Source organism: Panicum virgatum, chromosome 5K (genome assembly GCF_016808335.1).
Source record: "Panicum virgatum strain AP13 chromosome 5K, P.virgatum_v5, whole genome shotgun sequence".
NCBI classification, from domain to species: Eukaryota; Viridiplantae; Streptophyta; class Magnoliopsida; order Poales; family Poaceae; genus Panicum; species Panicum virgatum.
The window spans coordinates 7762321-7786375 of record NC_053140.1 but is presented as its reverse complement, the minus strand read 5'-3'; the positions used below and the strand labels follow the sequence as shown (position 1 = coordinate 7786375).

Below are 24055 nucleotides of genomic sequence, written 5' to 3'. Positions count from 1 at the left end.
TTGTTTTTGTATCTTGCTGCGTCTACAGAGGCGGTCAGCATGGTTCTGGTGGCCGAGAGGACGGAGCAAGCTCGCCAGGGGGACACCAGGGTTCCCCCGTCCAAGGATGGTGAGCCGGACCACGGACATGGGGGTCCGGCAGCCACTCCTCTGTCTGAAGGTCCAGACCCCGGACAAGGGGGTCCGGAGGAGCCTCGACCCAGTGGGAACCCAGAACCGCTGGGGGCCCAAGGACATAACGTGGTGGACAAGGGCGAGCCGGACCCGGTGGCCAGGGTCCGGACCATCCAGAAGCCAGTCTACTATGTCAGCGAAGTCCTCCACGAGGCAAAGGCCAGGTATCTTGAGACACATAAGCTTATCTATGCCATACTTATTGCGTCTAGGAAACTGCGCCACTATTTTCAGGCACACAGAGTTGTCGTAGTGACCTCTTATCCGCTGAGAGGGATCCTGCACAACTCCAATGCCACGGGCAACATCACCAAGTGGGCAGCAAAGTACACTGAGTTCCAGCTGGACTTCCAGCCCCGCCATGTAGTCAAACGCCAAATCCTGGCTGATTTCATAGCAGAATGGACTCCTTCCCCAAGCAATTCTGGGGGTCCGGACCTCAACGCCGGACCCCCGGAGCCGGAAGTCAGGACACCAGACTTCACCGAGCCCCCACTGGACATTCTTCTTCGATGGGTCCGTCCGCAAGCAGTGGGCTGGAGCTGGTGTGGTCCTCATCGACCCAAACGGAGATCAGCTGAAGTACATGGTGCACCTTGAGTTCAAGGCCACCAACAACATGGTAGAGTGCGAAGCTTTGATCTTTGGCCTGACAGAAGCCTTGTCTCTGGGGTCCAGTAGCTCCTGGTGAAGGGAGATTCTCAGCTAATCATCAAGAAGATCCGGGGGAATTACAGCTGCAACAATCCCCAGCTCGCGGCATACCTCATTCACGTGAGGAAGCTCGAAAAGGACTTCGACGCCTTGGAACTGCAACAAGTTCCCCGTGAATTCAACTCAGCAGCAGATGATCTCTCCACGAGAGCATCTACCTAGGCACCCGTGCCCGAGGGTGTCCTCGAAAGACGGTTGCTGAGACCTACCGCCCAGCCTGCCGAACTGGGTGAAGGGGATCAAGCTAGCACCTCGAAGCTAGCGGTCCAGGCAGCATTCCATCTGTGGTGCCCGCCCAGGGTTGTGTGCGCTGTTGAGGACCCTCGAGACCTCATACCGCCACTCCCACCTGCTCAGGGAGGTCCCGATGCATGGATCTCTGAGATCCGAGACTACCTGAAAGACAATATCCTTCCTGATGACGATGTGTCCGCTGAGCGCATAGTACGATTGGCTAAACGCTACGCGGTGGTAGAAGGGGATCTCTACCGCCGTGGCGCCAATGGTATCCTCATGCGGTGCATTTCCCAGGAAGAGGGCCGCGAGTTGCTCGCGGAGATCCATGGAGGCGAGTGTGGAAGTCATTGCTCATCTCTGAAAGTGATCTAGGCCCCTAGGTGGGTTTTGGTGAATAATGACAAAACACATGTATATTTAATTGTGTAATTAAGCATGTGTGCAGGTGATGAATATGTATAGGTGAATCAAGTGATGTCGTATGGCCCCTCAAAAAAGAAATTAAAAAGGCGGTGTTCAAGCATACTCATGGAATTAGATTTTATTTTTAAAATTTGAGTATAGGGACGCCGTACTATCAAGAGGGACTTAAGTCAAAGGTATTGACTTGAAACAAGTGCTCAAGAGAACCGAGACAAATACTTGTGAGCCACAAAACAATTCAAGAGAGCAAAAATTCGAAGTTTCCCTGCCTAACCCGGATACTCCGGACCCCTTTGCCCGGAGTGTCCGGGTGCTGTTTTTGGACTGAAAAACTAGAGTTGCCCGGAGTCTCCGGGCATATACCCGGAGTCTTCGGGTACCCTTTCGCCCAACGGCTATTTCTGGGCTGAAAACTATAAATACCCCCACCATACCCCTTCAGCCCTCCCTCTTGCCACTTTGACGAGCTGAACTCAAACCTAAGTCAAGAGAGAGCTCTCTCACTCCCTTTTCTCCATTCTTGAATGATTCCCTTGAGGGATTTGAGTGAGAAGCAAGCAAGAGCAAGGATTCGTGCAAGTGAGCCACATTCCCATCTCTTGAGCACTTGGTTTTGGTCAAGTCAGCGGATTCAAGTTTGTTACTCTTGGAGCCTTGTGCTCCTAGATGGCTAGGCATGCTTATGATTGCTCAATCAAGATTGTGAGCTGCACAAGAAGTTTGTAAGCTCCATTCCTCGCCGAGGAATCCATAGTAAGTAACCTTGGGCTTGAGAGGTGATCTCGCCCTTGGAAGAGGAGCATAGGGGTTCTTGAGCACTGTCTCTCGAATCCTTCCTCAACGGAGATGTAGCACCTTCGGGTGTGAACTTCGGAAAACAAATCCTTGTCTCCTTTGTGTTAGTTTACTTGATTTCTTTGCTATTTGCTTGTGAGACTTCATTTCTAGGGTTTGAGCTCAATCTACTCACTCACGAGTTTCTAGTAAGTTTTGTTTGTTGGATATCAACCTTAAGAAACCCCTGGTACTCATACTTTGGCTCGATCTACTTTTCATACATAGATTCTTGCAGTTTCCTTTCGGGTCGTTCATACCCGGAGACTCCGGATATATCTCCGGATACTCCGGATCACAAAAAACCCAGAGTATCCGGGATTCTACCCGGAGTATCCGGGCTTGTCTGTGTCTGATCTTTTTGTTAAGTGTTTTTAAATTGCAGATTGCCTATTCACCCCCCTCTAGGCATCTTTAGATCCTTTCAATTGGTATCAGAGCCAGGCTCTCCATTCAAGGGGCTTAACCGTGCGGAGAGGTCAAGATGTCGGATGATGAAAAGAATACAGAGAATCCGGTTAATGAAGGTGAAAAAGGTGATCCCAGTGATAAAAGAGACAAAGACAAGAATGTAGAGCCATCCAACAACAACAAGAAGGGAAAGTATAAGAATGGTGGAGAAGAAAGTGAAGAAGAGACATCTGATGATGAGATGTCTTATGAGAAGTGAAGAAGGGAAAGTATAATAACTAGCTTCCGAGTTATTATCGATTCTAGTGATGACTCCGACTCCGATTCCAAGAGAAGAGCCTCACGCTCTTAAAACAAGGGCAGCTCATCAAAGTCAAAAGGCAAAGATGATTATCGAAAAGTTGCTCATGACTACACTTTTTCTCCACCTAGTGAGCATAATGCATCAATTCACATGGGCAAGCCACCTTTCTTTGATGACTCCGGATATAACTAATGGAAGACTAAGATGTTCGGCTACATGAATGCAATCCACAAGGATCTTTGGAAAGTTGTGAAAGTTGGGTGTGAAATTCCGGATGAAGATGAAACTCCAACACCGATTCAAGCATATGTGCTACAAAGGAACTTTCAAGCATTGAACATCCTACACACATCCGTAAGTCCCGAAGAGTTTGACAAGATAGAGGATGCACCAACCGCCAAAGATGCTTGGGACACTCTCCAAGTAAATCATCAAGGTTCAAGGAAAGTCTGTGAATCAAGAATCAAGACATTAGAAGATGAATTGAGCCTATTCTCCATGAAGAAAGATGAAAATGTCAAAGAAATGTACAACCGCATGAAGAAGATCACAAATCAAATCAAATCACTTGGTGGTGACAAGTGGGGTGACCGTGAGATCGTGGATAAGCTCTTGACTGTGTATATGGCTAGGGATGTTACTCTACCTAGTTTAATTAGAGCCGAAAGAGGTTTCAAGCACTTCACCGCCGAGAATGTCCTTGGAAGAATTGAAGCTCACCATGATCAATTGAAGAGAGTCAAGATTAATCAAGATCTAGCCGAGCTTCAAGAACAAGCGGCCAAAAACAATGGGTTGGCACTTCAAGCTAAGTCAAAAGGCAAAGAAAAGGCAAACCGATCCTCAAAAATTGAAGGCACTAGTAGTGATGATGATAACGAGCTTGATGATGAGCAAAGAACTTCACAAGAGTAATGAAGAAAAACAACTTTAGAAACTTTGGGAAGAACAAGAAGTATGAGCCAAGAAGAAGATCTAATAGACCATGTTTTGGGTGTAACAAAGTTGGGCATTTCATTGCCGATTGCCCGGAAGAAAAGAAGAAGAACAAAGACAACAAAGAAAGCTCATCCAAGAGAGATAGATCAAGATACAAGAAGCAAGCTGGAGAAGCTCATCTTGGCCAAGAATGGGATTCACAACAAGAAAGTGAGTCCGAGAAAGAAGATGTTGCAACCATGGCTTTCAAGGCATCATCTCCACATCCTACATGATTGTTTGAAGATCTCACCGACGATGAGGATGAAGATCCTATCATGTGCCTCATGGCTAAAAACTCCAAGGTAACATCTCCAAACTCATCGGATGATGAAATGGATAATGAAGTAGAAGTTGCTAAACTAGTCAAGAAATATGGTAAAGGGGCCGCAACTAAAATGATGAAATTAGTTATGAAACTAGACGAAGCGGATGAGACTCTTGAAACACAAGAAGAATTGCTTAGACTTGAGAGAGAAAAATTCAAAGCTCTTGAAAAGGACCTCGCCTATGAAAGGGAGGAAAACAAGATGCTTGTGAACTCAATCAAAGTCAAGGATGGCTCTCTTCTTGAGTTAAAAGAGTCACTCTCTAGTGAAAAAGAAATAGTGGATGATTTGACTAGAAAATTTTCTTTTGTCAATGACACTAACACTTTCCTAAGGAAGGATAATGAGAAACTTCAAGAGAGCATGACAAGCTTACAAGCTAATCACACGGCACTTGAAGTTCAATTTAATACTCTTTGGGAAAGTACTTCTAAGACTAGAGAGACATCTAGTTCTTCTACGAGTAATGGATGTGCACGGTGCTTTAATATCGATATTCAAACTTGTGCTACTAACCATATTGAGATGAATGCAATGAAGAAAGAAATTTCTAGACTCACTCATTTGTTGCAAGAAGAAGCTTCATCACACACTCAAGTCCCAAAGAAAAATCCCTCAACAAGGGTAGGTGAGTTTGAGAAACACACCAAGGGATTTGGGTCAAGATACATGAGAAAGTTTGGGTTTGAAAAAGGTAAGGGACTTGGTAGGAATGGGCAAGGTACACCACATGCCATTCCATTTATCAAGAACAAGAACAAGATCGCCTTGGGTGCTCAAGGAGGTATAGTGAACATGACCACTCCCGTTCACAAGACAAATGATGTGATTCAAGAAAATGGTCATGTCAAATTCATCAAGAGAGGCACAACATGTGATGAGGGTGCTAAGATTGTTGCATCTTCATTCAAAGAAGATAAGTTCAAGGCCTCTAACTCAACCAAGATCAAGGCACAAGAATCATCTCATGTATCATTTTACGCCGATTATGTATTGACAAGGAACCACAGTGGTAAAGTGGTTGCCAAGTTTGTAGGAATCGTACATGGAACACAAAAGTAAAAAGTCATGTTTGGGTGCCCAAAATTCTTATGACTAACATTAAAGGACCCAAGTATTGTTGGGTACCTAAAAGAAAAGAATAACTTTGTTTTGTAGGGATACTCCTCCGGTGGATCAACTTGGGTGATTGATAGTGGGTGCACAAATCATATGACCGGAGAAAGGAGCATGTTCGAAACTATAACCGCATCAGGTAGAGATCATTTCATTACCTTTGCGGGAAATCAAAAGGGAAGAGTGCTTGGTACCGGTAACATTATTTTAAACTCAAAGTTCACTCTCTCAAAAGTTCTTTTAGTTGAGTCACTTGGTTGCAATTTGTTGTCCATCTCACAACTTTGTGATTCGGGCTTCAATTGTTTGTTCACTAACGAGGTTGTAACCGTCATTAGTAGAAGCTTTCAAGGGGGTGCTCTAGGGAAAGCTCTATCTTGTAGATTTCTCTCAAGAGAGGGCTCAACTTAATGCTTGCTTGATAGCAAAGTCCAGCTTGGGTTGGTTATGGCATCACCGACTAGCTCACGTTGGGATGAGAAATCTCAACAAGCTTCTAAAGGGGGATCACATCCTAGGACTAACAAATGTTTCTTTTGAGAAAGATTGTGTTTGTAGTGCATGCCAAGCCGGGAAGCAAGTTGGTGTTCCACATCCATCGAAGAGTATTGTCACCACCGTCAAGCCATTTGAACTTCTACATATGGATCTCTTTGGTCCGGTGGCGTACATTAGCATTGGTGGTAACAAATATGGTCTTGTCATTGTTGATGATTATTCTCGTTTCACTTGGGTATTCTTCTTGCATGACAAAAGTGTAGTGCAAGAGACCTTCAAGAAGTTTGCAAAAAGAGCTCAAAATGAATTTGAGACTAAGATCAAGGAATTGAGAAGTGACAACGGCACCGAATTCAAGAACACTAACGTAGAAGAGTTTTTAGATGAAGAGGGCATTGGTCATGAGTTCTGAGTTCCATACACTCCTCAACAAAATGGAATTGTTGAGAGGAAAAATAGAACTCTCATTGAGTCCGCAAGAACAATGCTTGATGAGTACAAGGTCTTGGATCAATTTTGGGCAGAAGCAATCAGCACGGCATGTCATGCAATCAACCGTCTATATCTTCACAAGATCTTGAACAAGACGGCATACATGCTTCTACTTGGTAAAAAGTCTAATGTGTCTTACTTTAGAGTTTTTGGAAGTAAGTGCTTCATTCTTAACAAGAAGCCCAAGAACTCTAAGTTTGCACCTAAAGTTGATGAAGGATTTCTTCTTGGTTATGCCTCAAATGCTCATGGCTATCGTGTTTTCAACAAAACCTCCGGTTGTGTTGAAATAGTGTGTGATGTGACATTTGACGAATCTAATGGCTCTCAAGGGGAGCAAGTTGATAATGTTGTAGTTATGGAAGAATCATCAAGTCAAGCCATCAAGAAGTTGGCGATTGGTGAAATAAAGTCTCAAGAACAAGTGGACAATGATGATGATGATGTTTCAAGGACCATCTACCTCTACATCCGCTGCAAAACCCGGAAACTCCGGATATGAACCCAGAGACTCCGGACATACTGACCGGAGTATCCGGACTCAAAACCGGAGTATCCGGGCTACTCAAGCCGAGGCATCAACTCAACATCAAGACCAGTCTCAAGATGATAGAGAAGCTGAACCAATCCAACATCAATCCTCCATTCCACAACCAAGAGTTCATCACATAATTCAAAAGGATCATCACGTGGATAATATCCTTGGAAGCATAAGTAAAGGGGTAACCACTCGATCTCGTTTGGCTACTTTTTGTGAACATTACTCGTTTGTTTCTTCCTTGGAACCTCTTAAGGTGGAGGATGCATTGGTTGATCCGGATTGGGTGATGGCTATGCAAGATGAATTGAACAACTTCACTCGGAATGAAATCTGGTCCTTAGTAGAAAGACCCAAGCAAAATATAATTGGAACCAAGTGGGTTTTTCGAAACAAACAAGATGAACATGGCGTGGTGACAAGAAACAAAGCAATGTTGGTTGCTCAAGGCTACACACAAATAGAAGGTTTGGATTTTGGTGAGACTTATGGACCCGTAGCTAGGCTTGAATCAATTCGTATTTTGCTTGCCTATGCTACTCACCATGATTTCAAGCTATATCAAATGGACGTGAAGAGTGCTTTCCTTAATGGTCCAATCTCTGAATTAGTATATGTTGAGCAACCACCGGGTTTTGAAGATCCCAAATTCCCAAACCACGTCTACTTGCTCCATAAGGCGCTCTATGGGCTCAAGCAAGCCCCTAGAGCATGGTATGAATGCCTTAAGGACTTTCTCTTAAGGAAAGGCTTTGAAATAGGCAAAGCCGATCCCACTCTTTTCACTCGCAAAGTTGATAGAGATATCTTTGTGTGCCAAATATATGTCGATGACATTATATTTGGTTCTACTAACAAAACTTGGTGCGATGATTTTAGTAGGATTATGACAAAGAGATTTGAGATGTCTATGACGGGTGAGTTGACATTCTTCCTCAGATTTCAAATCAAGCAACTCAAGGATGGCACTTTCATTAGTCAAACCAAGTACATCAAGGATATGCTCAAGAAGTTTGACATGGAAAATGCCAAGCCCATCAAAACTCCCATGACAGCCAATGGGCATCTCAACCTCAATGAAGATGGAAAGGCCGTGGATCAAAAGGTATATCGCTCCATGATTGGATCCCTTCTTTACCATTGTGCATCTAGGCCCGATATTATGCTTAGTGTGTGCATGTGTGCAAGATTTCAACCTAATCCGAAAGAATGTCATTTGATGGCGGTTAAGAGAATCCTAAGATATTTGGTCTTCACTCCTAACCTTGGTTTATGGTATCCCAAGGGCTCATCTTTCGACTTACTTGGCTATTCCGATTCGGATTATGCCGCTTGCAAAGTGGATCAAAAGAGCACTACGGGGACCTGTCAATTTCTTGGCCGGTCCTTAGTAGCTTGGAGCTCTAAGAAGCAAAATTCGGTTGCCTTGTCCACGGCGGAGGCCGAGTATGTCGCCGCCGGTGTGTGTTGTGCACAACTCTTGTGGATGAAAAAAACGTTGAGTGACTTTGGTTGTCATTTTGATGCAATTCCTCTATTTTGTGACAATGAGAGTGCAATCAAGTTAGCAAACAACCCAGTACAACACTCCCGAACAAAGCACATAGTTATTCGTCATCACTTCTTAAGGGATTATGAGGCTAAGGGAGATATTGCTTTACAACATGTAAGCACTGACGGGCAACTTGCCGATATCTTCACTAAGCCTCTAGATGAGTCAAGGTTTTGTGCTTTGAGAAGTGAATTAAACATCTTGGATTCTCGTAACCTAGCTTGAATTACTGCATACACTTGAATGATCTTAGATTAAGTGGTTCTCCAAAATGAAAAGATCTTGAAAACTTTCAAAAATTTGGTGACTTTTGTTTTATAAAAGACTTGGTTTTTCACTTTACTCACTTGAGATCATTGTTCTCCTTGATTGATTGTTGGCTGATCTTGAGTCGAGTAATTTCTCTCACACCATTAGATCTTCAAAATCTATCTCTAGATCAAGTTCTTCTGTGCCTTTGTCTGCTCAGATTGAGGGGGAGCCGGAGTCTCCGGTCTTATACCCGGAGTCTCCGGTTGGTCCAGATTCTCCGCCCCATAGGCCGGATACTCCGGATATTTAATTCTTCCTATATATACCGCGGGGGGGGGGGGGGTCGGGGGTAACTCTGTAAGTCCTCTTTTTCACTGCCGACGCCACCCTCTCCTTTCTCCTCTCCCTCTCTCTCACCCTAGGGGCGATTTCTACCTTCCAAGCATCACGAACTCGTCAATCCTTGAAGGAAGGCTCTCCTCCCCTCCGGAAACTTTGGGGAGGCTTTGGATTTGAAGTTCCCGCGCTCTCAACAGTCTCAAAGGCATGGTGAGGCCACGTGCTGGTGAGTCCTTGGAGGATGCGGAACAAAGAAGGCAAAAGCGGCGTCAAGATCCTCGCACTCAAAGGGAGGATTCCCCTCGAAATCCTCCAAGGGAGCTGCGTCCACGTCATTGTGCGGGCAAGGAACCCGCTGGCAGCAGTTCAAGAAAGGAGCCAAGGAAAGCTCCTTACATTATGCAAAGCCGACCCGCAGCTCCTCCATCCCGTCCAACTCCAACAAGGAAGGGTATTGCTCATGACATTTGTCCTAAAACCCCTCCTCGCTTGCGAGTTGAATACTCCTCTGAGCAGCGCAACTATCCAAGCGTTCCAAGGCTTCATTGACCTAGAATTGTTCCTGGCATTGCGGTTGAGATGGAAAGAAATTACTACAAGCAAGATGTGGCACTTAGGGAGGCACGCAAGAAGGAAGTCTACAAATATGACAAGAGTGAAGGTCTTGAGAGACGCTTTTGGTGCAAGCTTCATGAAGACTTCTATTCCTCAGTGGTGATGCGTAAGTCTCGTGCTCCCATTGTCCCATCCAAGTACGTGGATTAGAAATATTATGAAAATATGAAGGATCCATTCTTTAATGATGCTATGGAAAACTACATGGAGATGGGTCTTTATGATATCATGGGTTTTCGCTATGATTGGAATGAGGAGATCCTAGCTCAATTTCACTCCTCTTTGTACTATGATGAAAGGGAGATTGCATTCTATTGGACCACCGAGGGAGCCAAATATGGAGTGGATTACATGACCTTCTCTATGTTTCTTGGACTTGGCACTGAGGATGAGAAAAGAGATCACATTCATGTTGAGGAACAACTAAAGCCATGTCAAGTACCTACCTTGTTCTACAATCCTATTTGTGCTCAAGAAGGAAAGGCCAACCATCTTCTACCGGTATACTATGCAATGAATCAATTCTTCAGAGCCACCATTGATGCAAAGGATGGTGATTCCGTGGCACTGAGATACTATGCAGTAAACCTTCTAGCCCATACTTTGCCCAGTGGAAGACCTTTTTGCATCATGGACTTCATTTGGAATGAGCTAAGAAGGACTATGATTGAGGCCAAGAAGTCACTTCCTGCAGCACCATACATCATGTACATGATAGAGAGGGTGACAAAGGTCACATTTCCAAAGACAGTCAAGCATGAACCTCTTCACCTACGTGCCCGCTCTGGTGATGCACCACCTCCTCCTCCATCTCATGCCGGTGCAACAAGAAACCCAAGACATGATCCTGTTCCATCTTCTGTGGGTGCCTTTTCATCGTCTCGTCACCGTCACCATGACTCTTTTGTGAAGAGGGCCCTCCGCAGCTTGTTTGGAATGTGCAGGAACATTGCACAAGATGTTCATGAGAACACGAGGTCGATCAATGAAATTCGGGGTCACCGCGAGCTCCCGGACTTTGATGATCCTTTTGCTGAGTGGGATGCCGCCGATGAGGCTGCTGTTGCTGCTGCTCATGCTCCACTTACTCGTGCTCGTTGCCAAGCTCGTTCTCCATGTCGCCGTGCTTCTACTTCTCGCCGTGTTCTTCCAAGTGGCCAAGAAATCTTTGATGAGGAAGAGGAGACCAAGGAAGATGCGCCCATAGACTACCGTGAGCACCCCGACTCCGATGAAGATGAGGATACCTCCGAGGATGCCGCCCAAGATGAAGATGATGAGTAGATGGGCTTCATGCTTCTTTTCATTCCCTTTTTGGCACTTGATGACAAAGGGGGAGTGAAAATGTCATTTATGTACTCATTTGGGCATGTGTCGCCTTTGTATCGAACTTATGTCGTTTCCTTTCGTTTCGAACTTCCTCGATCGTGCGTAAGGACTATGTGGTGTGAGAACATTTGCAATGTGTGCTACTTTGTGCCTAGATGTGTTGTTTATCTCTGTTTTAAGGAAGTTGAGCTAGGGTGAAAATTCTTTCCCTGATTGGTGACTGTTTTTCTGTGTTCTTGTTCAGAAGTTCCGGATACTCCGGGATACATGCCGGATTCTCCAGATTCCCTGACCGGAGTCTCCGGGCTCCTACCCGGAGTCTCCAGGTCTTGCTGGTAGACACACTTTTTATTGAAGTGGATTGAGTGGATAACATGTCATATGCATCACACGTGTCTTTGCACTCACATGTTCATCCCACTGTAAAACATATAAGAGCTTTTGTGGTTCTCTTGATATATATGCCAAAATTGTTGACATGTCAAGTCAAAATTGAAATTCAAAGTTCATGGCATATATTAAGGGGGAGCTCTTATATGCTAGATGTTTATCATTTTATGTTAATCAAATGAGCTACATGTGGGTTGTCATCAATCACCAAAAAGGGGGAGATTGAAAGTGATCTAGGCCCCTATGTGGGTTTTGGTGAATAATGACAAAACACATGTATTTTTAATTGTGTAATTAAGCATGTGTGCAGGTGATGAATATGTATAGGTGAATCAAGTGATGGCGTATGGCCCCTCAAAAAGGAAATGAAAAAGGCGGTGTTCAAGCATACTAATGGAATTAGATTTTATTTTTGAAATTTGAGTATAGGGACGCCGTACTATCAAGAGCGACTTAATTCAAAGGTATTGACTTGAAACTAGTGCTCAAGAGAACCTAGACAAATATTTGTGAGCCACAAAACAATTCAAGAGAGCAAAAATTCGAAGTTTCCCTGCCTAACCCGGATACACCGGGTATAGGGCCGGATACTCTGGACCCCTTTGCCCGGAGTGTCCGGGTGCTGTTTCCGGACTGAAAAACTAGAGTTGCCCGGAGTCTCCGGGCATATACCCGGAGTCTCCGGGTACCCTTTCGCCCAACGGCTATTTCTGGGCTGAAGACTATAAATACCCCCACCATACCCCTTCAGCCCTCCCTCTTGCCACTTTGACGAGCTGAACTCAAACCTAAGTCAAGAGAGAGCTCTCTCACTCCCTTTTCTCCATTCTTGAGTGATTCCCTTGAGGGAGTTGAGTGAGAAGCAAGCAAGAGCAAGGATTCGTGCAAGTGAGCATCATTCCCATCTCTTGAGCACTTAGTTTTGGTCAAGTCCGCGGATTCAAGTTTGTTACTCTTGGAGCCTTGTGCTCCTAGACGGCTAGGCATGCTTGTGACTGCTCAATCAAGATTGTGAGCTGCACAAGAAGTTTGTAAGCTCCATTCCTCGCCGAGGAATCCATAGTAAGTAACCTTGGGCTTGAGAGGTGATCTCGCCCTTGGAAGAGGAGCATAGGGGTTCTTGAGCACCGTCTCTCGAATCCTTCCTCAACGGAGACGTAGCACCTTCGGGTATGAACTTCGGGAAACAAATCCTTGTCTCCTTTGTGTTAGTTAACTTGATTTCTTTTCTATTTGCTTGTGAGACTTCATTTCTAGGGTTTGAGCTTGATCTACTCACTCACGAGTTTCTAGTAAGTTTTTTTGTTGGATATCAACCTTAAGGAACCCCTGGTACTCATACTTTGGTTCGATCTACTTTTTATACATAGATTCTTGCAGTTTCCTTTCAAGTCGTTCATACCCGGAGACTCCGGATATATCTCCGGATACTCCGGATCACAAAAAACCCGGAGTATCCGGGATTCTACCCGGAGTATCCGGGCTTGTCTGTGTCTGATCTTTTTGTTAAGTGTTTTTTAAATTGCATATTGCCTATTCACCCCCCCTCTAGGCATCTTTAGATTCTTTCAATCTCGCACGCTTGTTGGTAAGGCCTTTCGGCATGGCTTCTACTGGCCGACAGCACTCCAGGATGCAGCTGAGCTAGTAAGGTCCTGCAAAGATGCCAGTTCCATGCAAAGCAAATACACACACTGGCTCAAGCTCTGCAAATGATCTCGCCCTCATGGCCATTTGCCGTATGGGGCGTGGATATCCTAGGGCCTTCTCCGGGCCGTCGGCGGGTACCGGTTCCTCTACGCCTGTGGTGAACATCACCAAAAAATCAGCAGTCGCATTCCTCAAGTCCATTGTGTGCAGATTTGGCGTCCAAAACCGCATCATCGCGGACAACGGGACCCAATTCAAAAGCAGACTCTTCCAAGAGTACTGCGAGGACATCGGCATCCCGCAGCAATGGACAGGTCGAGAGAGAGAATGCAGAGGTCCTTAGGGGACTCAAGACCCGCACCTATAACTGCTTGAAGAAGCATGGTGCAAAATGGGTTGATGAGCTTTCGTGCATGCTATGGGGCAACCGGACCACACCCAGCCGAGCCACCGTGGAGACCCCATTCTTCCTGGTCTACGGGGCTGAAGCATGCCTTCCCCGAAAATTCACCTGGGCTCACCACGGGCCCAGGCTTTTGACGAATCCATGCAGGAACAACTGCGGCGTGACGATGTGGACTTCATTGACGAACGAAGGTGGCGAGCAGCAATCCGAAATGCACGCTACAACCAGGCGCTCAGGCGTTATCATCAACGGTTCGTGCACAGTAGGGAGCTCCGGGCTGGGGACCTCGTCCTAAGGCGGATCCTGAACCGAGCAGAGCACCACAAACTCTCCCCCAGCTGGGAGGGTCCCTTCAAAGTTACAGAAGTATGCCGGCTCGGATGCGTTCGCCTTGCCATAGAAGAAGGGGTGCCTCTACCCAACCCATGGAACATAGAGCATCTGCGTAAGTTTTACGCTTAGACAGAACAGGAAATGAAATTTTCCTTTGTAATAAGATAGGATCAGCGTGCGGTCCAGAGCGGTGGGGTCCGTCCTCGTAAACCCGACCTCTGGCATCCATCGCACCATCGGCTAGCATTAACGCGCGGCCCAGAGCGGTAGAGGTCCGCCCTCATAAACCCGGCCTCTGGCATCCATCGCGCAAGCCATGTATATCAAGTTGCAAAGAAAAGACTTGCTCCCAGTTCTATCTTTGTGTCAAAATTTTATTTCGCATTTCGATTCTCGAGATTTTCCCTTTCTAACCCTCGTGCGGACTTCCACTCTTGTCGCTACAGCTAAGATCTGTATTGAGTTGCCGGACTGCCGTACAGGTCCGGACCCCTTTGCTGCTGGGAGAGGGGTCTGGATCCCTAGGGATCTGCTCTGGAGAGGGGGTGCTTGTTTCCTGGGGTGGTCCGGAGTCCTGTGTAGGCGTTTAGCCGGTTCCGTACCCAAAGCCTACACGCTCCACCACCCTGTAACGAGTGCTCTAGTACCCGGAGCTGGGTAATTAGGGGCCCGGACCTCGTTCTAGCTCAAGGGTTGGCTTCCTAAGTCCTACACAGCAGGTCCAGCTGTGTAGAATGGCCTCACCCACTGCTAGGGAGGGGTCCGGAACGTCGGAGCCAGGTCCGGTAAAGTCGTGATTGTTTCCTGGAGAGGTCCGGAGCCCTGTGTAGCGGCTTAGCCTGGTTTCGTACCCTAAGCCTACACACTCCACCACTTTGTAACAAGCATCGTGCTGCCTGTACCTGCGTATCCGGAGCTCCGGACCTCATACTAGCTTGGGGGCCGGTTCAAAATAGGTCCCGCGGGCCTGCTACTAAGCTTTGACTTTGAGTGGTATGCAAGTTAAGCCTTGACTGGTGGTAGCTAGCCTCAAACCATTGAGCCTACCTACCAGGGGGCCCCGGCATCCGCTTTAAGGCTTCGTGCAGATCGAGATCCAGTCTCGGTGGTAGACAGACTCAAACAACTGAGCCTGTCTCCCAGGGGGCCCGGAGCGTTCGCTTTGAGCCAGATACTAAGGATCGATTCTGCATGCGTCAAACAGCTAAGTTGCAGTATCATTACTACCATCCCAGCGAGTTTAATTTTCCTCTCTGTAGTTTTTTCTGCTATTCAGGGAATAAGTCGCTCGTTTGACTTACAATCTGTGCTACACCTATGCCCAAGAACACTTGTTCAACCTCATAGGGGGGTCCGGAGCGTCTTCTCGGCTCGGATGGCAGATAGGTTCTAACAACTGAAGCTATCTACTAGGGGGCCAGGGCACCGGGGTGCTGCATACCACAACCGGAGCAACTGACAAACAGCTAAGTTGAAATTTCTTCTATTAAAATTTCAACAAGTACAATGTTTTTACATAACACAAAAAACAAAAGTTCTACAGCTGTGATGGTCCAGCTCAGGAATCCGCAGGCTCCCGCTTGAAATAAGTAGCTACAAAGTCGACGACCTCCCGCACGCTTTCCCGAGCGAAGGCTTTCGTCTCCGCCATTGGACTATCGAAGACGGGGGCTAGCGAGATGGCAGGGTCATGGCTCCGGAGGCAGGTCAAAATGTACTCCGCCACCATCCGGCACATCTCACGGCCCTCGGCTTCAAGGTGGCCAGCGAGGATCAGCTCCAGGCACCGGAGTCTCTCTGAAGCAGAGTTTAGCACCGGGAGGGCGTCAGCAATTGAAGCTGGCCGCTCCGCCACTTGGATTGGACTCATTCCAAGTGGCACCAGAGCTGAGCTTGCTTCGCTCGCCCAGTCGATGATTCATTCAGCCCCCATGCGCTGGTCCTCCTGCAGCTTCCGGGCTGCCTCCTGGACTGCCTCCAGCACCTGGGCATCCAGTGCCGCCTGAGAAGCCTCCAGCTGGCGGGTCTTCTCCTGGAGCGAGGCCTCCTTCCACGCCGCTGACTCCTTCAGGGTCTTAAGACACTCGCGCTGGCGCGCAAGGGCCTGCTCCATGCTGGTGGTGAGGGATTCCTGCCATGCAAGGGACTTCCTCTCCTCCTCGAGCTCCATATCGGCAATAGCCTACTGGCTTGCGGTCTCCTGCAGCTCCTAGCGCCATTGATGCAGGGACTCAAAGAGTTTGTCGAGCTCCTGCTTGCGGACCTCGAGTCCCTGGCTGCGAGACTCGAGCTCGGATCGCTGGGCTGCAAGGCTGGCCTCCTCCTTGGCAATAGCCTCCTCTCGCAGCACCAGGGCTTTCTCCCGTCCCGCCGCCGCGAGCTCCCGGTCGAACACCTTCCGGAGCCCTTTCCTATAGGACTCAAGGTCGGCCTCAAGCTCGGACCGGGCGGCAGCAGCACGGGAGGCTTCGGCCTTCGTGCACTCCTCCAGGCAGATGTGCCAGTCGCCTAGGCGCTGACGCTCGCTCTCTAGAGCTGCCCATTCCCGCCGGATTGCTGCCTCGGCGGTAAAGGTCGCCTCTTCTATCATCCGCCGGACCCGGACCAGCACCCGGGGGAGGGGAACCGCATCCTCCTCTGGGGGACCCTGCAAGAGCCGCCAACCAGAGACCACCTCCAGCTCTTCCTCTGCTGCAGGTTGGGAGCTGGGGGTGGGGACATCTGGCACAGACGTCGGGCCCTCGGGTACAGAGGTGCTCGCTGTTGCCGCGTCCGCTGCCGCTGTGCTCGCCGTCGCCAAGCCCGGTGTCGGTGCATCTGCCGCCGTAGCCGGGGCCTCGGGGGCCACCGCGTCGGGCGTTGCTGCGCCTGGCACTGGCGCATCTGCCGCCGCCGTGTTGGGCGCCATCGGGTTAGCGGAGGTCGCCGCACGCGAGCTCCCCACATCCGCCGTCGCTTCCGCTGCTGCCGCCGAGGCACCGGTCGCCTGAACTCCCGCTGACGAGCCAGCGGCGGCGGAAGAGCTGCCTGGGCGAGAGGCCTTGGCAAATGAAGAGAAGAAGCTCTTCAGCAAAAAGCGAAGCACCAGGAATAAGGGGAGTGAACGAAAGAACACTTACCCCGAAGCGCCGGGTCTCCAGCGTCCACGGAGGCTGGGCGACCGCTGCTGCCTTGGCGGCAGCGGAGGCACACCTCAAGGTTGCTGCTGCTGCCCTTGTGGTGGCGAAGTTGGTGGAGGTTGTAGCTGCTGCTGCTGCCGCCGGGGAGAGGCACCTCCCGGCGGTGGTGGTGGCGGCGCAGCTACACCAGGGGTCCCGCGTGAGCCGGGGGCCCGAGAGGTACCCTGGCCCGTGTCCTCAGCGGCCCTCTGACGCTTTGCGGTGGGCTCCATAACTGGGGTCACGTCACTACGGTGCAACCTGGGCCGGCTCACCTCCTCCGACGATGCGCCGGAGCTGCATCGGGCTTGGCTAGGACCGCTCGCGGCGGAGCTACAGCCACGGCCTGCTTGCCCTTGGTAGAAGGGCCAGACACTGCGGCGCTCAGCACGGCCTGTTCCTCGGACGCACCGGGGATCCCGATTCCACAGTCCGGGTCGCCCCCAGTTTGGCGCGCTGCTAGCCCACCACCGTCGAGGGTCGGAAGAGTGGCAAGCACCGCAGCCCTCAGGCTCGAGTCCTCGTAGAGGGGAATGACGCCCTGAGGGAGGATCAAGTGCTTCGGGACGAAGATCTCCCCTGTCAACGCCCGCACCACGACCTCTAGGCCTTCCTAGGTCAGATCGTTGTCCTCCCCGCGGTGGGTCCTGCTGCAGTCTTGGGGCCCGGTGAAGCTCTAGGCAGGACGCGGCCGCTGCTTCAGAGGGGCGTCTTGATCTTGTTTAGCACGGGGTCAAACACCGGCGGCAGGGACGGCTTGGCCCTCCAGGACTGGCAGTCGGAGGCGGGTCCCTCGGTCGGCATGACGAGGCGCTCATTAGCTTCGGTGGTGGTGATCACCCACTCCTTGCTCCAATCCTCCCACTTTCCGCCATTAAGCCCGGGGATGTAGGGCGACTGCAGATCGCTCCTTGTCTGGAAGTAGAACGCCCCCACTTCATCCTTGCTCTTTCCGGACTTCACCAGAACGAAGAAGTGGCGGAAGAGAATGACGCAGGGCTGCACCCCCACGAACATCTCGCATAGGTGGACGAAGATTGACGTCAAGAGGATGGAGTGGGGCGTGAGATACTGGAGCTGGAGGCCGAAATCCTCCAGCAGCAGCAGGAAGAACGAAGAAATCGGCAGCCCCACGCCGGTGGAAATGTGCGAAATAAACAACACAAATTCCCCGGCGCGCAGATCGCCGAGGGGAACCGAGCCTGCTCGAATTCCCCAGGCGGTCTCCTGTGGACTACACCCGAGCAGGCGGCGCACCACGTTCAGTTCCGCCTCGGTTTGGAAACGACGGGGACGAACCAGGGACGCCATCTTGCTATGGAGGCGAGGAACAATCTGCGCAGAAGAGCAAGGGGCGAGGAGGCTTGAAGGCAAAGGGGCGCAAAGGTTTGGAAGGAAGAAGGCGAATGCGGAATAGTAACCGCGGTATGCGGTTCAGCCCTTTATGAAGCATGATCCATCCGGCGCGCCCCGGAAACGTCGTTGGAAGCCAAGCGACGCTCACGCCTGGCGTTAGCCGCCCGATCCATGACAAGGGGGCCCAGGCCCGCCTGTCAGGAGAGGCGGGTAACCAACGAAGGTGTGAAAAGGCGGAAGCCGAACTGACGCGCATGTACGAGCGCTGACAGGGTCAAACCTTTCGGGAACCGCGTTGGCGGAAAAGAATTCCTTTTACCCCGGCGGCAGTAGTACCGAGCGTCGTACGCGTGACTAGGCGCACCACTGTGCGTGGGGGCCTTGAGTCAGTGAGCCGTTGCGACGTGATGGGCCAGTAGGGAACCCAGTGGATGGACAAAGCCGGACAAGACTCCTGCAGCGCGCACAGTCTAACACTGGAGGCTTCAAGTTATGCAGAGCTAGATCACAGTGGTGGCCCCACCTGCGGGTTCGTAGCCTTTCCCGAGGTGGGCCCGGGGGCCACTGTCGGTACCTTGTAGCAGGGATACCCACTTCTACTGCAGCAAGGCTGGACTCGCGTAGTCATCCGTAACTACGCCCTGAGGGGCGGAGCAGCCAGGCCCCAGGGGTCCGGCTCTTACCTCACCAGGCCAACGGCCCCGGACCCGTTCCCCGCTCTGGGAACGGGACCGGCGACGCCACGTGTCCTTGAGGAAGGGAGGCTCCGCACTAACAGCTGAGGGCTCGGACCCCCCATATGGGTCCGGGACCTCCCCGCGTCCGTCCGGACCTCCCACGCGCGTAGAATCAAAATACCGCCGGGGCGGGGTCCGGGGCGCCATGTGTCCCGCAGGCGCAGGCGCGGGCGCAAGTTTTCCGCTGGAAGACTCGCCCACCCACCGCATTCAATGCGGATGGTTGAGGCGTGCTCTGCCGCCGCGGCACGCGGAACAGCTTTTGTCAGGCCTCACTGTAGACCACATATTACCGAGGTACATAGTGCAGCTGCATGTGCCGCATCCACGTAGAGCACGTCTGCCGCATTAAATGGATACAACGGCACGACACCCTTTCATCATACCGCATACGCTGCAAGCTACACGACCCGTTCAGCTACGCGGCAGGCTACGGCAAGCTACGCCCTAGCGCCGTTTCAACAAGATAGGATATGGCTATGCCGGACGAAAGATTCCCACGGGCAAAACAAGTAAATCCCGGAATAAGATCTTTCCGAGTCATACACGTCCACATCTGCATCCAAGTTGAGAAAATAACAAAAAGATAAATTCTCCCAACCACACGTGCCGTACGAAGGAGCACATGTAATATATGTGGCCTTTTGATCAGTTCTGCAGGGTATAATATGGAGCTTTGAGAGGGTGCAGACAAGCAAAAATCACACACCCAAAGCCGGACTGTGCAATAAGCATAAATTGAATAAGCTAGGTAGCTAGTGTCCATATGTATGTATGTATATATCTATATATATCTATATGTGTATCCGCACACGTGTGCATGCATCCAAAATAGAAACATACCGTTCGCTATATATATATATAGGCCGGGCGCAGCACGACCCATCATCGATCAACACAACCTTGCCCCAGCCCTAGCAAGGCTAGAACACAGTAAAGTCTCATCAATAATTCCACACTGTTTCTAGCTAGCGGCGATTACTATCAGAGCAGGCCGCAGAGGCTGCTGCAGGGAGCACAGAACAGAAGTAAGCACACACGCCAAGAAACCAAAGCAGCCAAAGACACCGGCCAGGGGAGGGGAGCACCGAAGCTGTAGCTCATCATGGGGATGGTGGAGAGCATCAGCCCCACGGCGGCGGAGGCCTCCACCTCCTCGCGCTCCACCGGCGCGTCCACGGCCACCACGGAGTCCGGCGCCGCGCAGCCGCCGCTTGCCGCAGCGCCGGGCGGCGCGGCCGGCGGGGAGGTGGTCTCGCCGGCGGACGAGCAGGCCGTCACGCCGCAGCCGTCGGCGGCGGCGGCGGTGCCACAGGGGTCCTCGCGGTACAAGGGCGTCGTGCCGCAGCCCAACGGCCGCTGGGGCGCGCAGATCTACGAGCGCCACGCGCGGGTGTGGCTCGGCACGTTCCCCGACGAGGAGGCCGCCGCGCGCGCCTACGACGTCGCCGCGCTCCGCTACCGCGGCCGCGAGGCCGCCACAAACTTCCCGGGGGCCGGGGCGTCGGCGCCCGAGCTCGCCTTCCTGCTCGCGCACTCCAAGGCGGAGATCGTCGACATGCTCCGGAAGCACACCTACGCCGACGAGCTCCGCCAGGGCCTGCGCCGCGGCCGCGGCATGGGCGCCCGCGCGCAGCCCACGCCGGCCTGGGCGCGCGCGCTGCTCTTCGAGAAGGCCGTCACGCCCAGCGACGTCGGCAAGCTCAACCGCCTCGTCGTGCCCAAGCAGCACGCTGTGAAGCACTTCCCGCTCAAGCGCTCGCCGCCGGAGGCCGCCACCGGCAAGGGCGTGCTCCTCAACTTTGAGGACGGCGAGGGCAAGGTGTGGCGGTTCCGGTACTCGTACTGGAACAGCAGCCAGAGCTACGTGCTCACCAAGGGCTGGAGCCGCTTCGTCAGGGAGAAGGGCCTCCGAGCCGGCGACACCATCGTCTTCTCCCACTCCACATACGGCCCGGAGAAGCAGCTCTTCATCGACTACAAGAAGACCAATAAGACGGCGGCCGCACCAGCGGAGAAACCAAAGGAAGCCGCCGCCCGTGTAGTCAGGCTCTTCGGCGTGGACATCGCCGGCGACGGGTGCCAGAAGAGAGCACGGCCGCCGGTGGAGATGGCGTTCGAGCAAGGCCATCAGGAGTTCTTGATGAAGAAGCAATGCGTGGCTCATCACCGCTCTCCTGCCCTAGGTGCCTTCTTGTTATAGCAGCGATCATATATATGCATAGTCTTCTAGTTCTTCCCCTTCGTTCCAATTTCTTCGCCTGTTTCATCTCCAATCCAAGTTCTAGTGTCTGTTCTTCGTCTTGTGCGCAACGAACTACTTGTTATGTCAGACTGCGGCAAGACGAGTTGTATGTACACCATTAGGAAGTCTAGTCTTTGAGATGGTATGTAGTAGTAATCAGCATCCTACAAGATCATGCAAGTTTGTGCCATCATCGAGTACTTTGGAAATTTGCATGTCCTTGTATCCTTACTTAAAAGTTAAGTTATAGTATTTTTTTTACCATACACACATTCTGTTCATTATCATAAATTATATTTTGTTGTTGATAAAAACAATTCAACTATGATCTATCTATAATAACAATTTGATTTGTTGAGATTTAATAATATTATGTAGATAATTATTTTTATTTTTATTTTATTTTGATTGATTGTTGTTAGCTTTAGTTTTTATTAATAGCATATATTTATAATTGATACATAGTTAAATGATATTTTATATTTAATTTTTCGTAATGGTATTGGTGGGTAATTTTTAATTAGGCACATGAGTATTTTAGGCTAATTTTTATCGTAATGGCAGTGGTGGGTAATTTTTATTTTTCTTCGACTAATGTGGGAATTTCTAGACCTTAAGAGCGAACGTGGAGTCTTCGTTTGGCATTGGTGGGTAATTTTTAATTAGGCACAGGGGTATTTTAGGCTAATTTTTATCGTAATGGCAGTGGTGGGTAATTTTTATTTCTCTATTTTTCTCCGATTAACGTGGGAATTTCTAGACCTTGATAGCGAATGTGGAGGCTTCGTTTTAGTATATATTTGTAACTGATACATAGTTAAATGGTATTTTATATTTAATTTTTCGTAATGGCATTGGTGGGTAATTTTTAATTAGGCAAGGGGTATTTTAGGCTAATTTTTATCGTAATGGCAGTGGTGGGTAATTTTTATTTTTCTATTTTTCTCCGATTAATGTGGGAATTTCTAGACCTTGAGAGCGAACGTGGAAGCTTCGTTTGGCATTGGTGGGTAATTTTTAATTAGGCATAGGGGTATTTTAGGCTAATTTTTATCGTAATGGTAGTGGTGAGTAATTTTTATTTTTCTATTTTTCTTATATTAACGTGAGAATTTCTAGACCTTGAGAGCGAACGTGGAGGCTTCGTTTGTTGGCCAATTAATAAGATAATAGATAAGTTGATTCGATATGCTAGATGTCGAAGATGTGATTTCTCCCTGTTTTAATTTGCTCATAGGTTCACTCTTGGCAACAACATATGAATAATTAGTTGATGTTGTTGTTGCACATTTGTACTGGGTTGAGTGCTATTAACTAATTAAACATCGAAGTTAAAGATGCAGAAACCTCATTTGCATAATAATGGAGCAAATTATTTCAGAGATTTACATATATAGCAACATTTGAATATCTATCTTGAGTTTTGCGTCAGTTACACTTTAACTGTGCGAGATTGATGTGCTTAATTCATCACTGTGACTACCAATTGATCGGTGCTGTTTAGTTGATTCAAAAGGATGGCGAGTCTGGGTATATATTTATTCATCTTATTTGAATTAATATCTGGGTATGATCAAACTAAATATCGCCGCCCTATCAAGTTTGTTTCAACTTCATCTTCTTTCATGATCGTAGTAGTTGGTACTCCAGAAGGATACATCAGCTTTTACTGCAAAAGAGAATATATATACATATATAGCCCAAAAACTCAAATGAAATGTTGTTTATTATTTTCTTTCTTCGTATATAATTAACTTTATGATTTTTCTTGTATCGTATGTCAGATATCCTTTTGATTCAATTTGTTTCAAGCTTTTAATGGATTTCTTTGTGCAAAATCATGTACCATTTGATCGTACATCGTTTGTGTATGATCCCCATAGAACTCAGTATCTCTTTTGATTCCAAATAATTTTAAAGAAGATATATATCTTTCTGTATTGGAATTTCTATGGGGACCACAGTACGGTGAAATGCTTATACGGTATAAAAGGGGGAAAATCTGTGAAGGTGATCTATATCGGTTTATCCCATGGATATGTATACATACATTATGTCTAAGTGAAGCGTCCCCTCATAAGAGAAGACTTAAAAGTGATACAATATCAGTCCCAGGAGGCTGATAACACTTTTATTAAATCAGATGGTACATCACCGTACAACTCTACGCGGAAGTGGGCAGTGAAGCGCCACTATCGCGAGGATAACAACTAACACCCACACAACGATATTAACTATGAAGAGGGGGTCATCAGAGTCTTGCGCCATACGGAACTTCCTGCGAGTGACCCTATCCACAGGCAAGGTTGGGTGCAGGACGGAACCTCTACTCGACGTCTTCGGGAACGAAGTCCGGATCTTCCTCTGTAAAAATTAAGATTGGGGTGAGTACAAACGTACTCAGCAAGTCCAATCACACCCACGGTGGGGGTATAAACCGAATATAATGCACAGGGAAAGTCAAGGATAAGGCTAGGGTTTAGTTTGCGGAAAGCTAATTTTTATGCAAGGGTTTATTTGAAAGAAAGGGGTTTTCAAAAGCAATTGTCTTGCAATGAGTAACACGTCGGGTTGATCCACACAGGATCCCAGTTTTAAGTTGCTATCGGACTCCTCATCCGCCGTAGCACACGGCACAGCTGCCG

At 49.1% G+C, this 24055-nt stretch overlaps 1 protein-coding gene across 1 annotated transcript; it reads left to right on the top strand.

Annotated features, from left to right (window-relative positions):
* Positions 1–20049: 20049 nt before the first annotated feature.
* LOC120706045 (AP2/ERF and B3 domain-containing protein Os01g0141000-like) lies at positions 20050–21619 on the top strand. The gene is made up of 2 exons (XM_039990613.1): positions 20050–20177; positions 20241–21619. The coding sequence occupies exon 2, from the start codon at positions 20271–20273 to the stop codon at positions 21366–21368; it is 1098 nt and encodes a 365-aa protein (XP_039846547.1). The 5' UTR covers positions 20050–20177; positions 20241–20270; the 3' UTR covers positions 21369–21619.
* The last annotated feature ends 2436 nt before the right edge of the window (positions 21620–24055 follow it).

Coding starts and splice junctions, on each gene's coding strand:
- LOC120706045 (XM_039990613.1), top strand. CDS start 20,271: ATGGGGATGGTGGAGAGCATCAGCCCCACGGCGGCGGAGGCCTCCACC.